The sequence below is a fragment of the Equus caballus genome, chromosome 16 (assembly GCF_041296265.1).
Source record: "Equus caballus isolate H_3958 breed thoroughbred chromosome 16, TB-T2T, whole genome shotgun sequence".
Lineage (NCBI taxonomy): Eukaryota > Metazoa > Chordata > Mammalia > Perissodactyla > Equidae > Equus > Equus caballus.
The window spans coordinates 17,882,044-17,896,531 of record NC_091699.1 but is presented as its reverse complement, the minus strand read 5'-3'; the positions used below and the strand labels follow the sequence as shown (position 1 = coordinate 17,896,531).

At 58.2% G+C, this 14,488-nt stretch overlaps 1 protein-coding gene and 1 non-coding gene across 18 annotated transcripts in view; both read right to left on the bottom strand.

The window, feature by feature from the left end:
- ATP2B2 (ATPase plasma membrane Ca2+ transporting 2) overlaps positions 1–14,488 on the bottom strand; it is a 351,445-nt gene that overhangs the window by 58,967 nt on the left and 277,990 nt on the right. For all 17 annotated transcript variants that reach the window (XM_023619749.2, XM_023619742.2, XM_070236860.1 and 14 more), the window contains 2 exon segments: positions 13,557–13,814; positions 12,417–12,542 (listed from right to left, as the gene is read on the bottom strand). In XM_023619749.2, the coding sequence (XP_023475517.1) occupies positions 12,417–12,542; positions 13,557–13,814 (384 nt within the window).
- On the bottom strand, positions 6,645–6,718 carry MIR885 (microRNA mir-885). The gene has a single exon (NR_032956.1). It is a non-coding gene; the product is annotated as a microRNA mir-885 (primary transcript).

Genomic DNA, 14,488 nt, shown 5'->3' with positions numbered 1-14,488 from the left:
CTTTTCCTTATCAATGGGATCTAGGACTACTTCGCACTCTGCTTAATTCTGTAACCAGCAAAGAAATGCCAGCTAAGCTCTAGACAGGACTCCTTAAGATGGGGTCCAGCCCCACCCAGAGACCTGGGGAAAGAGCACAGGGCTCTGTGAACTTGGAATGAGAAAACAATGACTCTCTACTTTAACAAACATCTACCTGAAATTTAGCATTTTTCCCCTGTGAGGAACACAGGCCACAAATCCCAGAAGCGTTAGTGGTGCCCACAACGCCATCACGCGCATTACAGAAATCCCAGGCCCCCTCCTGTCACTTTACAGTGCTGTGCTCACTTATGCTCATCCTTAGGTTACAACGAGGGCAGTTGTTAGACTGACTGCTGGATCTCATTCTGCAGTGCGCTAATAAAGCACAGATGTTACCATATCACGCTTTCCTTAATTACTTTACGCAAGTTAAGATAACTGGCTTCCTTTGTGATCCAATATATTTTATCTTACGCATTTCAGAGCATTATTCCGAGCAGGGGTGGCGTGTGTGGACACCAGGCCACCCCAGGGTCCATGGCGCCAGAGAAGTTAAGAGCCCTTCCTTAGAATTTTAGATTTTTCAAATTGAGATCCAAAGGGCCCTGGAATTCTTTCCAGGGGCGAGAGGGCCCTTTGGTCAGAGTGGCTCCACTTTATTCATCTTTGGGGTTTCCGTGTCAGCTTCTGTTTGACAAGAGAGCCTTGTTGCTACTGTGAGGCAGGCCTCTCCACCGTGCAGGTTCAGGGAGCAACGTGGCAGAGAGAAGATAAGACGCAAAGAAGACTCATTGAAAATGTGGTCTGTCCCTATGACAGAGTCTGGACACATGGAGCATGTACAACAGAGTCTGTACACGTGGAGAGTCTGTACACATCGAGCGTGTATGACGGAGTCTGTACATATGGAGCGTGCATGATTGAGTCTGTACACATGGAGTGTGTATGACAGAGTCTGTATATATGGAGCATACATGATAGAGTTTGTACATACGGAGCGTGTATGATGGAGTCTGTACATACGGAGTGTGCATGATGGAGTCTGTAGATATGCAGTGTGCATGATGGAGTCTGTACACATGGAGTGTGCATGACGGAGTCTGTACATATGGAGCGTGCATGATGGAGTCTGTACATATGGAGTGTGTACGATGGAGTCTGTACATACAGAGCGTGCATGATGGAGTCTGCACATACGCAGCGTGCATGATGGAGTCTGTACACATGGAGCATGCATGACGGAGTCTGTACGATGGAGTCTGTACATACGGAGTGTGTATGATGGAGTCTGTACATACGGAGCGTGTATGACGGAGTCTGTACATATGGTTCAGCCTTAAAAAGAAGGCAATTCTGACACATGCTACAACATGGATAGACCTTGAAATTATGCAAGTGAAATCAGCTAGTCATAAAAGGACAAAGAGTGTATGATTTCACTTGCATGGGGGCCCTAGGGTAGTCAGATTCAGAGAGGCAGAAAGCAGCATGGGGATGCCAGGGGCTGGGAGGGCCGGGGGAGCTGGAGTCCATGGGCTGCAGTTTCAGTTTTGCAAGATGAAAAGAGTTCTGTGGATGGATAGAGGTGATGGTTGCCTAACAACATGAATGTATCTAACGCCACAGAACTGTACACTTAAAAATGGTCAAAAGAGTCAGTTTTATGTTACATATATTTTTCTACGATAAAAAAAATTGGAAAAAACATACAAAAAAAGAAAAAACAAACTGCTGGAGCCATGGCCTCTCTGGGGAAACAGGTGACCCCAGGGAGGGTGGCTGGGACCAGCCCGGGAATCGACGGCAGCGACGACAGCCGGGTTTGACAGTGGGAGGCGCAGCACGGCTGGCCCTTCATCCTCAGGCTGGAGCTGGGGACGCGTGGCCACTGCATCCCGCTCAGCAGCCCTCACAGAACCGACGGGCCACTCACAAAAGAGAGCTGGCCTGTCCGGCCTACTGGGCCTGGGTGGTGTCGTCTGTAGAAGGCCAGGGCCCCACGGAGGCCCCCTCAGCCCCTCAGGGACTCTGTTTTGTAAAGAATCTAGATATGTGAAGTTTGGCCCGGCAGGCACCCACTTTTTTCTGGTTCTAATTTTTACCACTCTGGGTAGAAAGTTCTCTACAACACAGCTGTGTCTCCTTCCAGAGAGAAGGAAGAACCTAGTCCTGGTCAGGGGCAGTGGCTCAGGCTGCCTCAGGCTGCACAGTGAGAACTGTCTACAGACAGGGTCCGAGGGCTGACGGCCACGCACGCTGACCCCAACACCAAATGGCCTCGGGGACCTGCTTCTTGACCTCTGTTCTGATTGTCAGAGTTTTCCCTTCTTTCGCTTCAACACTGACGGCCACTGCTCCCTGCTTCGGGGAACCTCGCCTCTGACAGCCTTCTCTTTGTCTCCCGAGGTGCTTCAGACTCGCAGTCCCGGTCAACAGCCTCATGAGAATCGTGTGCAGAACGGATGAGTCAGGACTCCAGCACTTTCCTGAAGCGAGGAGCCCACTCTTGCTGTTCAAGAGGCTTCTCCCACTCCTTCCCTTTCCTTCCAGGATCTGAGGGACAGTTTGAGATTGCGCGTGTGCACGTGTGTGCATGTATGCATTTGTGTGCGTGCATGTATGCATTTGTGTGCGTGCATGCATGCATTTGTGTGCGTGCATGCATGCATTTGTGTGTGTGCATGTATGCATTTGTGTGTGTGCATGTGTGCATTTGTGTGTGTGCATGTGTGCATTTGTGTGTGTGCATGCGTGTATGGTGTTCTAGCCTCTTGTCCTCTAGGGTCTCAGGATCTTAAAGTGCTTTACAGACAGACAGACTCTCCAGTGAGTTCCTTTAAAGTAGGTAAAGGTCAGTCCGTCCATCCTCTGATGGGTAAACCAAGTCACGCAGGCTCCCTGAGGGGGCATGAAGCCCGCCGAGCTGTAACAGAACGCAGATTTTCAGACGGCGAGCTCTTGAGCTGGCTCCCTGGCCGTTCCTAGGACAGAAGGACAGTGCTCTTTTGTCCCTGGGCAGGGAATAGCAGGGACCACAGGATGAGCTCAGGCCTGGTGTTGTCCCATCACAGGAGACTCTGGAGCCAACTACCTGCCAAGAGGCACAGACAGGGAGAACCCGGCCCCACACCAGGACCCGGGGAATTATAACTTCCTGACAAAATGCTGTCTCGTGCAGCGGCCCACCTTGTGCGGGGGCTGGCAGGAGGGGTTGTTCAATATGGGCATATTAGACAGAGGAGGACACTGAGAGGTCACAGGGTGGGGGCACTGAGACCTCTAAACATGAGGGATGAACACACTTCTCTGCATTCCCAGTGTAGACAGCAGTGTCGGCAACCAGCGCCACCTCCTCCAGGACACGTGCTCTGCGCGGGCCTTGTGCTGAGCCCATCACAATCGTCTCAGCGGTCCTCACACTGGCCCTCGGTTTACAGAGGAGGAAGCTGAGGCTCAGGGAGAACTGGCATGCCCCGGGTTGCCAGCTGGGGAGGGGCAGAGCCCGAATTTGAACTCTCCCCCTTCTCTCGGGCCTGTCCTTGGTCACACACCACTCCCCCTAGGAAACGAGGCCCTCACACCCTGGAAAATGTGGGCTGGCCACAGTTGAGGATGTTCCCCACCTTCGCAGCCCTAGGCGGGATGGAAAAAGATGCAGGGGGCCAATTTCCACCCAAGCTAATCAGAACCCAAATCACTTTCTGATCTAATCACTGCCATCGCAGGAGGAGCTGGCAGCTCTGCACTGGGAGGAGGGAGGAGGGAGGAGGGAGGAGGAGGATGGGGAGGCAGCCCAACACAAGGACATGGGGACCTAGGCGAAGACACAGCATGCCCCCTGCCCTGCCTCAGATGAGCTCCCAGGTGGTCCTCCAGGCCCCAGCATGGGACCGGAGCAAGGAGCTGGGGCATCACCCTCCTCCTGTGGTCCTCTGCACCCCAGCAGCCCCCAGCCTCTGCTCTGACCTCTGTCCCCCAGCTCAGACACCCTCAATAGCTCCCTGAAGCCCAAATGCCTCAGTCAGTGCCCCCTGGGTCGGACCTCAGCCTTCTTCTGGCCCTTGACCTCTGACTCCTGCCCTGTGGCCTCTGCCCTGGGAGCATGCACAGCTCACCCGGCCTTTGTGTCCAGGCCCTTCCTCATGCCCCACCTTTGCTCACACAGTTACCTGAATGCCCTTCCACCTCTTGTCCAAATGCCCCTCCTCTTAGGGGGCCTTCTCTCACCCCCACAAGGGGACCTCCCCTCTCTCCTCTGACCCATCCCCTGCGGGTCCCGTGGGCTGCTTCCAGGCCTGGCCCCCCACTAGACTGTGGGAACTCTTGAGGGCAGGCTCTGGGTGTGAGTAACCCCCAGCAGAGCCTGGCTTCTCGCTGGCCCTCCAGCACCTTTTTCACTGTTCCCCCTTCTTTATCAGGCAGGACCCCCACAGCCCCTCAAGCCATTTCATGGTTTCACAAAGGGGCCCATTCACCCGCCCCGCCTGCTCCCGCTCCCCACTGGGCGTCTCCCTCCCCTCCTGGGAGCTCGGAGCCTGGCTGCCCCTCCCACCAGAGGAATAACCAAGGGACCAGGTCACCACCCCCTCCAGGACCCCTGCAGAGGGCAAAGCTTAACAGCAAGGCCTGCTGCTCTAATGGTGGAACCACAGGCACTCAAGCCACTGGTCGGCTGACTAAATGCCTCCGAGGAAACAGCAGGGTCTTTGCTGGGGGCAGAGGCGGGAGCCCTCAGGTGTGGGGGCCTCGGCAGGGCCTCACACAGGACCTCACTGTCCACGGTCTTTTGGGCACCATCTTGTGGCGCCCAGATCCCCTAAGCTCCCACGGACCCCTCAGAATACACAAGCACGGTGGCTGGATAGAGAGGGCCCTGGGCTGAGAGGGGGACCCGGAGCCAGTGTGGCATCTGCTTCTGATCTGCTGTGTGACCTAAGGCCAGCCCTCTCCTCTCTGGACCTCAGTTTTGTCCTCTGCAAAATGGGCAGGTCTGGCTTCGTTGCCACCTCAGCGATGAAGAGTGGGCACCCCGGGCCCCAGGGAGACAGGGGCCACTCCTGGGTGGCACAGGGCAGCTTCCACTCAAAGGCTGCACCTCAGGGGAGAACGGCTCAGATGGGGCCCCAAGGCCTCTGCGGACAGACTGCGCAAAGGCGGGGTCCCCTGCCCGGGGCCCACTCATTCGCTGGACGGACAGACATGGTGGAGGGCCGACTCTGCCAGGCCCCAGGGCCTGCAGGGAGGGTCCCCGTGGTCCCTGCCCCCCAGGAGCTCGCAGTCTCATTGGGGTTGAGGGGCATGGACAGGCACACAGGGCCACAACATAGGACAGCAGAGGCCCAGTGGCTCTCAGGCTGAGGGGGGCAGCCCGGGTGGAGGTGGAGGCGGGACGGTGCTCGGCCGAGCTCGGCTCATGAAGGAGGGTGGGGGGCTGGATGGGGGAGGCCCAGGGGGGGGCGCAGAGCTGGGTCTGTGCTCGGTGTTCAATAGGGAGCCACTGAAAGGATTCTGGGGGAGGAAGGAAGAGAACCAGTCTTTACAGAGCGTCCCGAAGCGTCAGTTCTGTCTGAGCTGCTGTCACCACCACTCCGCAAGGTCACGACCTCTTGCCCCCACTTCATAGGCAGGGAAGCGGCTCAGAGAGGCCGGCCCGCCCCCAGCCAGGAGGGCAGAGCTGGGGTTGGAGCAGGTGTGTGGCTCCAGCCTCGTGGTCTTCCCGCCTTGGAGGTGGTGCGCAGACCCAGGGACTGAGACGGGGCAGGAGAGCACTGGGGACTGTGTCAACACCCGGCTCCCTCCCTCCATCCATGAGAGAAAAGGAGCTCAGGCCCAGGGAGCACGGGGCTCCCGCTAATGGGACGCCCTGTCCTGCCCACTGGAACCTTCATCCTGTGCCCAGGGAGGGGAGTTCTGTGGCCTTTGACCCAGCAGCAGAGGGTGAGCCAGAACCTTCCCGACTGCAGGCTCAAAGCCCGCCTGTGCCTCAGACTGCTCTGAGCAGCAGGAAATGGTCCCTCAGGTCTGGTCCAGACGTTGGCTGTCTCGGGGCCAAAACGTCATATGGTGGCAAGAGGGGTGCGCAAGTGGGGTGCGCTGAGCCCCCAGTGGCAGAGCTGGCGGGGCCTAGTTTTACAAAATGAGGATTCAGAGCCCAGAGAGGGCAAACAACTGACTGAGGTTGCACAGCGCATGAGGGACAGTCGGGGGCTCGAACCCAGGGCTTCTCTCTGGACAGGGAGAGGGGAGAGGTCTTGTCTTCTAAAAGGTCTCTTTCTCGGGGGGGATGTGAAGAAGGGGTAGAGGCTGTTTCTGGGGATTATTATCAGCCTCCAGGACAGGCGCCGAGCAAAGCCAATCTGATTCCCAGCCCAACACAGTTCTGTCACAATTATTGTGATCAACGCAGTTAATAACAGTAATAAAGCATGCTTGCAGAGCCCTAGACAGTCGGCAAAGCATTTCAGCACCCACAAGGCCACCCCCCTCACAACAGCCCTGTGAGGTAGGTTTTGGCACAAGCACAACCCTGAGCCCCTCCACCACCCGCGGCCTCCCTGGCTCAGAGAGGTTGAGTGATGGCCCAGGGTCACACAGCTGTGAGTGGTGGAGCCGGGACTTGAACCCGTGCTCTATCCACTACACCCCGCTGCCTCTCATGGAGAAGAGGCAGGGTAGTGTAATGGAGAGAGCGCGGGCCGAGCGGCAGACTGGGCCTTCCTGCAGTCACGGTGTCATCCTAGGCTCCCTGGAGGTGGCGGCAGTGGCGGCAGGTCCGCTCAGCAGGGTGGGCAGCAGGCCCAAGAGGGTTTGCCGATGTCCTGTGCAACTTTGTGCTGTTAACGCTCTGGCTCCAGGGTAATGGGGGGGGGGGGTGCGTCCTGAGGGGGTCCAAGCCAGTGGGCTTGCTGGAGCCAGGCCCCGCTGCTTTTAAGAACAGTCCCCAGCCCTGACCTGGGCCCCGGGTCCCTGCCCCTTCCACAGCCACATCGATGGCACCTCGTCGTTGGTTTTCCAATGGAAGTCACTGTGAGATGCTTTAAACAGGCCGTGCTCCTGGGTCACAGTCACAGGGCCCTTGGAGGCGGGCTCGCACACGGGGGCTGCAGGAGGATGACGGGCTGGGCGGCCGGAGGGCTGGGGTCTTGCTCTGCCCTCTGTGGGGCCTGATGCTCCTGCTCTGGGCCTCGATTTCCATGGCTGCAAATCGGGACAAGACCAGGGCGCTCCAGGGATCTGTGATTCTCCTGAGAGGCTGCAACATCACAGTCTGGCATTCGTTTCTCCTAAGAGGGAGCATCGCGCCATGGGGCTCTCACAGGGGCTCCCGACCCAGGAGCGTGACAAACCACGGCCTCCCACGAAGTCCAGGGCAGGCTGGGACCCGCCCCGTGTTACGGGGGCTGAAGAGGCAGGACGTCCCAATGCCACACAGGGTCCTGCAGTCGATCCCGGCCTGGAGGATGCCGAGGGGACCGTCAGGGGGACGTGAGTATGGGCAGGATGCTAGGTGACAGCACGGCATCAACGCAGAGTTTCCTGACTGGATGGCTGGGCTGTGGCCACGTGCAGGACTGTGCTTTCCCAGGACACAGGCCTGCAGGGTGAGGGGCAGGGGGCCGGCACGTCTGCAGGCCGAGGGACAGCGAGGCTCCAGAGAGCGCTAGGCACGGCGGGAATGGCGGGGGTCCGAGAGGAGGGCGTGCAGGCGTTCTCTGTACTATTCTCACAACTTCTCTGAAAGTTTGAAATGATCTTAAAACACAGAGCTAAAGACCAACAGGTCCAGGTGAGAGTTTGCACCCAGGGCCCACCCGGCTGCAGCCTCACTCACACAGGCTTTTAAAGAACTGGAATTTCTCGTCCACACGCATACGTCAGGAGATTGTACACGGAAATCCGCCTTTCCGGTTCCCGGGCCCAGCGAGCATTGCAGCCCCGCTGGGCTCCCCATAGAGGCGGCTGTGATCCTGGACATCTCTGGTCCGCCTGCACGGGAGCCACTGCAGCAGCCTGAGTCCGCCTCTCCGTCCTGGGCGGCGAGCCGCAGGCCTTCAGGGTTCCTTGTGCCCTGAGCCTTGGACCTCTGAGGCTTTCTGAAGGCGGGTCTGCCCCCGTTTGTCAGATGGAGGCTGAGGTCCCGAGGGCAGAGGTCATGGCAGGAGCTAACGGAGGGCCAGGCCCCGGTGTTCTGTCTCCTAACACCATGCTCGCTCCACACCAGCCGCCCCGACACCAGCCCATGCACAGAGGACAGTCACACCTGTCTGTGCATGTGGCCCCACAGCAGCCCTGTGGGGGAGGTGGCAGAGGAGGCCTCCCCCCGGCTCCCCACAGAGGCCCAGGGAGGCGAAGGCACTGTCCAGAGTCACAGGCAGGGCACGGCTGGGCCAAGGGGCCCAGAATCAGAGTGTACTCTGTGCTCCTTTAGGCTGAGCCAGCGGCCAGATGCCACTAGGGGGGTTTCTAAACCACCAGGAGGACCCCAAAGGTGCCCCGTGTTCCACCAACACAAAGGCACGTCAGCAGTCTGTGTTCCCCGAGGGTCGTCTGAGCAGGGAAAGGAGCCTGCAAACGGCTGGTGTCGAGCACAGAGCACGGGGAAGAGAGCAGTCCAGGAAACCCCCTGGAGGAGGCAGGCTCACGCCAAAGGAGGGGAGGAGCCGGATGGTGCAGGGAAGTGGGCAGCCCAGGGAACGGGGAGGCGGGACATCCTAGATGGAGGGAGAGAGGGGGGATGGACGCTTCGACACGACCTCACCAGCTGGGCTTACCCCGCATTTTACAGGTGAGGAGATGGAGGCTCAGAGAGGGTCAGCAGCTTGTCCAGGGTCTCCCAGCCAGAGAGGGGCAGAGTCAGAATCTGAACCCAGGCCTATTTCACTCTCAGTCCAGGTTCCATCCGAGGACCGGAAGGGAGCCAGGCCGCCTGGAGCGTCCCTCCGCTGCCGGCACCGTGCTGGCAAAGGGCTTCACCCCTAGATCACAGACCAGGACGCCCCTGTTGTCCTCACAGGTAAACTGAGGCTCAGAGAAGACAAGCGACGTGCCCGAGGCCACACAGCAAGTTCATTCCAGAGCCCAGGTCCAGCTCAGCCAGCCCACCTCTGCTCTTTCTAAACACAGCATGGCTTCTCTCTTCACTCTGGCTGAGAATGCCTGGGCCCCAGGGTGTGCGGGGCGGGGGCTGGAACTGGGCACTGCCTCCCACAGCCTCTGGCTCGGGCCCTGCTGCATGGACCCATCTGGGGAGGGATCGACATAGAAGCCCATCACGGAGGTGTCCACCCGCACACGGCCAAGGATGGGAGGGGCCCATATGAGAGAGCCGTTCCACCTGCCTGGGTGGGGGGACCATGGACGGGTTTTATTCTTTATTTTATTTGAGATGGTTTGCATGGTGCAAGACTCAGTGAACATTATGAGGCTGTGTCTGAATGGGCCAAGCACAGAGTGGGAGTCTCAGGCTGAAATGGGAGTGCCAGGCGGCATGGGGCGTGACTGCCCCAGGGCAGTGGTGGTCAGAGAAGGCTTCCTGGAGGAGGCGAGGCCTGAGCAGATGGGAGAGAGTTACACGAGGAAGGGAAAGGGCGTCTGGGAGGAGGGAAGAGCCTTAGCAGAGGCAGGGCCCAGGGAAGGAGGCCATGTGGGTTTACAGCGGAGGCACAGGGTGAGGATAGGTGTGATGGATCTGTGACTCTCACGGCTGGGAGGGCATTGAATGCAGTGTCCACTCAGTGGTTGGGCCTACTCTACAACTCCTCTACCCACAGCCTGTCCAGGTCCCGCTCACACACAATCAGTGACGGGGGGCTTACTACCTTCCAGGCAGCGTCTTTTATCCTAGAACGGTTCTGCCTGCTACAGAATTCTTCCCTTTCCAGCTGGGCTGCTCTCTACGGAGCCAGCTACGCCCCTTTCTCACTCTCCTTTCCCCACGGGCCTGGGCTATGCCCCTCCCTACCCCGCACACTTGTGTTTCTGATATCAGCCCTGCAGCTAGTTAGTTCACCCTGCTCTCTGGCCATCTCTGCAGGTCCTGACTCCTGCTTTCCTTCTGCCACCCTCCCCGGGCTTGCGGTCTCAGCAAATTTGATGGGCGCACTGTCCATACCGTGACCAGGAAGGCCTCTAGAAACCGTCCACCAGATGACCCGTAACCCAGGACTCGGCACGCACCCACCGACACCTCCTGGCCTTGGCCCACCAGCTCCATCCTGCGCACGGGGCATGGTGGGTCAGCGGCTGCCTTCTGACATCTGGAGGCCCAGGGTCCGCACCATCTATCCCCGCTTCCAGCCAGGTGCATACGTCGAGACCAAAGCAGCTGGTCCGCCTCGACTGGCAGCTGACGCCCCGTCCGTCTCTGCCCCACCTATGTCTTTCCAGGGTCCCTCTGCACCTGTGCCCACTTCCTCGGCTGGTTCGAGATGCTTCGCATCAGTGATTCTGAACATTTTCTCTCCCCAGCCTCCTGCCATGTAACTGCTCATCCTCTCCCTTTTCCAAACCGTCTGGAACCTGCATCGTCCATCCACTCTGGCCCAGGGCCTCCTCGCCACTCCTACTGACCTGGATGACCCACAGACCACTTCTCCCAAGGATGACCTCTCTTTGCAACCACCGCAGCCTGGAGGTGGGAACCAGGGCCGCAGGGCTGCACCCTCTCACTGAGCTCTCATGTGGCCCTAAGTTCCAGGAGGGAATTCAAGGCTCTCCATGATCCCTTGGTCAGATCCCAGGACCTTTGCACTTGCTGTCCCTCTGCCTGGAATGTTCTTTCTTCTCATTGTTCTGGTTTCAGCTCAAATGCGATCTCCCCAGAGGCCTTCCCTGACCAGCTAAGCTCCCTTCCTCGGAGTCTCTACATCACAACAACGGTATAATGTCTTCCTCTGACTTATCACCATCTGAAACAACTGGGCACACTTGCTTGCTTGTTCCTTTATTGGCCATCCCTTTTACTAGATTCTAAGCTCCAGGTGGACAGAGATCTTGTTTGTCCCGTTAACCTCTGGCACACAGTAGATGCCTAATAAATGTCGGTTGAATAAGTTCTGGATCAATAAATGTCCCAGCCCCGAGCCTCACTTCTCTCTACTGTCCTGCCCTGCAGCCCTCTTGTTTCTCTTCTCTGCATTTCCAGGACACCCCACACTCCTCCAGATCTCTGTGCCTTTGCACGTGTTTGCCTCTGCTAGGAGGGTGCTTTCTCCACAACTCTGCTGGGTGAGCTCCTATTCACCCTTTAAAACCTAGCTCAAGTCCACCTCGTCTGGGTAGTTCTGTTTCCTTCTTGGCTTTCTCGCACCTTCCTCCCTCCTCTGCTGTGGAATCAGCTGTGTGCAGGTCTGTGCCCCCAGCTTATCTGGCTGGGGGGAGGGTCTGAGTCACCTCGGGGGCCCAGAGCTCAGTCCAGCACCAGGACCAGAGTGGCTGCTCAGAGACAGTTTGCTGAGCACCGCTGGCAATGAGGCCTTCTGGGTGTCCCTGCTGGGGAAGGGCTGTTTCATCTGGCTGGTGCCTCACCGCTGCAGGGTCTCCCCACCTCCTCCCTTGCTCCCTGCAGCAGCCAGAGTAAGGTTTTTAAAATGGAAATGTGATCAGCTCACTGCTTACGACCATTCCAGAGAATCCTCATCACACAGAGAGAATTTCCAAACTCCTGACCATGGCCCACAAGGCCTGACATCTGGGCCCTCCATCCTTTCCATCTTGCTTACAATCCTCCAGCATGGTCCTGCCTCAGGGCCTTTGCACTTGCTATTCCCACTGCCTGGCATACGCTTCCCCTGGGAAGTCACAAGACCAGCTCCTTCTCATCATTCACACCTTGGCTCACGTGTGGCCTCCCCGGCCTCCCAGCCACCTGCCTTCCATTGCCCGGCTTTATTTCTGTACACCTGTCACTCGCTGGAATGCTCGCCTTGTCTGTCTCTCCTCCTCACTGCACCACAGCTCCTCAGGGTGGGGGCCTCGTCTGCCTCATTCCTTGCTGTATCCGCAGCACCCAGCCCAGTGCCTGGCACACAGCAGGTGCCCAAAATGATTGCCGTCTGACCAATTCTCTCACCCCTGATGAGAACGGCTTCAATGTTCCACTTTCCAGAAAACCAAGTCCCCAGAAGGCAAGCTCCACAGGGTGCGCATTCTTTGTCAGTTTATTCCCTGTGCTCTCCCCAGGGCCCGGAGCGGAGCTGAGCGCACAGTGGGCTCACTGTACATTTGTGGAGGAGAAGGGAGGGAGCGCCCATTTGGGGCTGAGCTGGCCAGAGATCGGGAGCCAAGCACCGAAGCCTCCAGACCCTCCAGCCTCATGAGGGGGATGCAGGTGCCCCCTCTGCACGGGAGCAGGACCGGCAACGGGAGGGAGCCCACGGCGGGCCGCATCTCACCTGACAGCAGCATGGGGTCCTTGTCCACGGACTTGCGCACCTGGTCAGACTCCCCGGTCAGGGAGCTCTCGTCGATCTTGAGGTCATTGCCCTGGATGAAGAGGCCGTCGGCAGGGAGGAGGTCACCTGGTGGGGCGAAGGGCAGAAGAGTCAGGGGGCTCAGGGGGCTGGAGAGGCTGGGACATCCCCTTAAAGGGGTGAGGGTTCCAGGCGAGCTTCACTACTGGGGACTGGCAGCCCAGAGCTCCTGGGTGCAGGAACCACGATGGCGCCCACCACAGGTCAACAGGCAGAGCCAGCTGGGGCCGAGGCCTCAGTCCAGGGCCTGGAGGGCCGAGGTCGGGCCCAACAACAATCCTAGCTCCAGTGGGCACGTCCTTCAGTTTATAAAGTGCTTCTCTTGGCTGGGCGTGGATTTCGGGTCTGGTTTTCCCAACAACTCATTCTTCTCTGGTCTCACCTACAGTTTGGGGAAATCCTTTTGGAAGGGACTGGTCTGCCTTGGTTGAGCTGGGGAGACCCCAAGTCAGGCTCATTATCAGAGGAAACCACACCCCCTAGGACTGCCCGAGGGGGGACACTCCCATCTCTCCCCCATCTTCCGCCTCTACTCACCCAGGACATTCTCACTGACACGCCCTTTGGCAACAGCCTGACTCCTTTCCCATGGCAGTATCAGAGGTCCAGAATGTTCGCTCACCCACGACACTCCCTATAACACCTTCTCTAGCCCAACAACCACCCACCAACAGCCAAACCAGAGACGGGCAATGAATTTCATCTCATAGACCCCTTCTGAGTGTTAGTGGTCCTTGGGGTGTTGTGTGGAGAAGGCTTCTGAGGCTATATCTAGGCTCTGAGTTGTGATTGATTAGTGATGTCTGCTATGGGTGGAGGCTTTGCGAGAGTGGTACATGTGCCATGTTATTTGCCATTCCTGATTTAAATGGATCCCGGAATCCTGCCTTCTCCAGGAAGTAGACTTCCGCCTCCCAAAGGATCTCAGAATCATTGTGGTGTGGGACCAGCCTTCAGGGACCCACCCCTCTCCCTCCGCCAGCCTCTCCAGGTCTGCCTGGCCTATCCCGCCTCTGCCCCAACTCCAGCTCTAGCCTCCAGCTCTGCAGCTGGAACACTCACCATACTTGACCTGAGCGATGTCTCCAACCACAATCTCGGCCACGGGGATCTGGACCACCTGGCCTGCCCGGACCACAGTGAACTTCTGCTCCTGCTCAATGCGGCTCTGCAGGCCCCGGAACTGTTTCTCTTTGCTCCAGTCATTGAAGGCTGTGACCAGGACCACACAGATGACCGAAAGGAGGATGGCGGCCCCCTCGATCCAGCCCGCCTCCGCCTCCCCTTCATCCTCTGCTCCGCCCTGGGCCGTCGCGCATCCTGCAGAGGGCAGAAGGAGGCAGGCAGGGTGGGGTCAGCCAGGCAGGAGGGGCCCCACGGCCTGGATTTAAATCTCAGCTCCGCTAAGTAAAACCCAGACGATCATGGTCCATCTATTCATTGTGCCTGGGCGCCAAGCCCCGCGCCTCACACAGACCGTCTCGGAGGGCTCACTCTGCCCCTTTCACATGTGGAAGCTGAGGCCTCTTAGAGAAGCGACGTGCTCACACTAGGAAGGGCCAGGGGGCGCGGGAGGGTCAGGCTTGGGAGCCTCTGTCTTAGCCACGTCGGTTTCCCGCCTGTGTTCTAGCTGTGAGCTCTTGGGTAAACAACTTCACCTCTCTGAGCCTCAGTTTTGTCATCTGTAAAATGGAGAGAATATTCTTTGTCTCAGGGCCCTACGGTGAGGTTTGAAATTGAATGAGGTGAGGTCCCTGGCGTCTTCGGCACAGACCTGGCACAGAGGAGAGGCCTGATTCACGGGAAAAGAGAAAAAGTGAGGATGGAACAGAATGAAGGCAATCAACTCTGCACGTGCTTCAAGGTCAAAGCGCAGTTTTGCTGAGGTCCTTTCCTTCCATCCTTCCAGCCAGCGGCAGACAGGTCTCCAGGCTGGAGGCAGGACCACAGCCCTGGACTTGCCCTCTGACCAGCTGGTCCTGAGCCCACTGCCG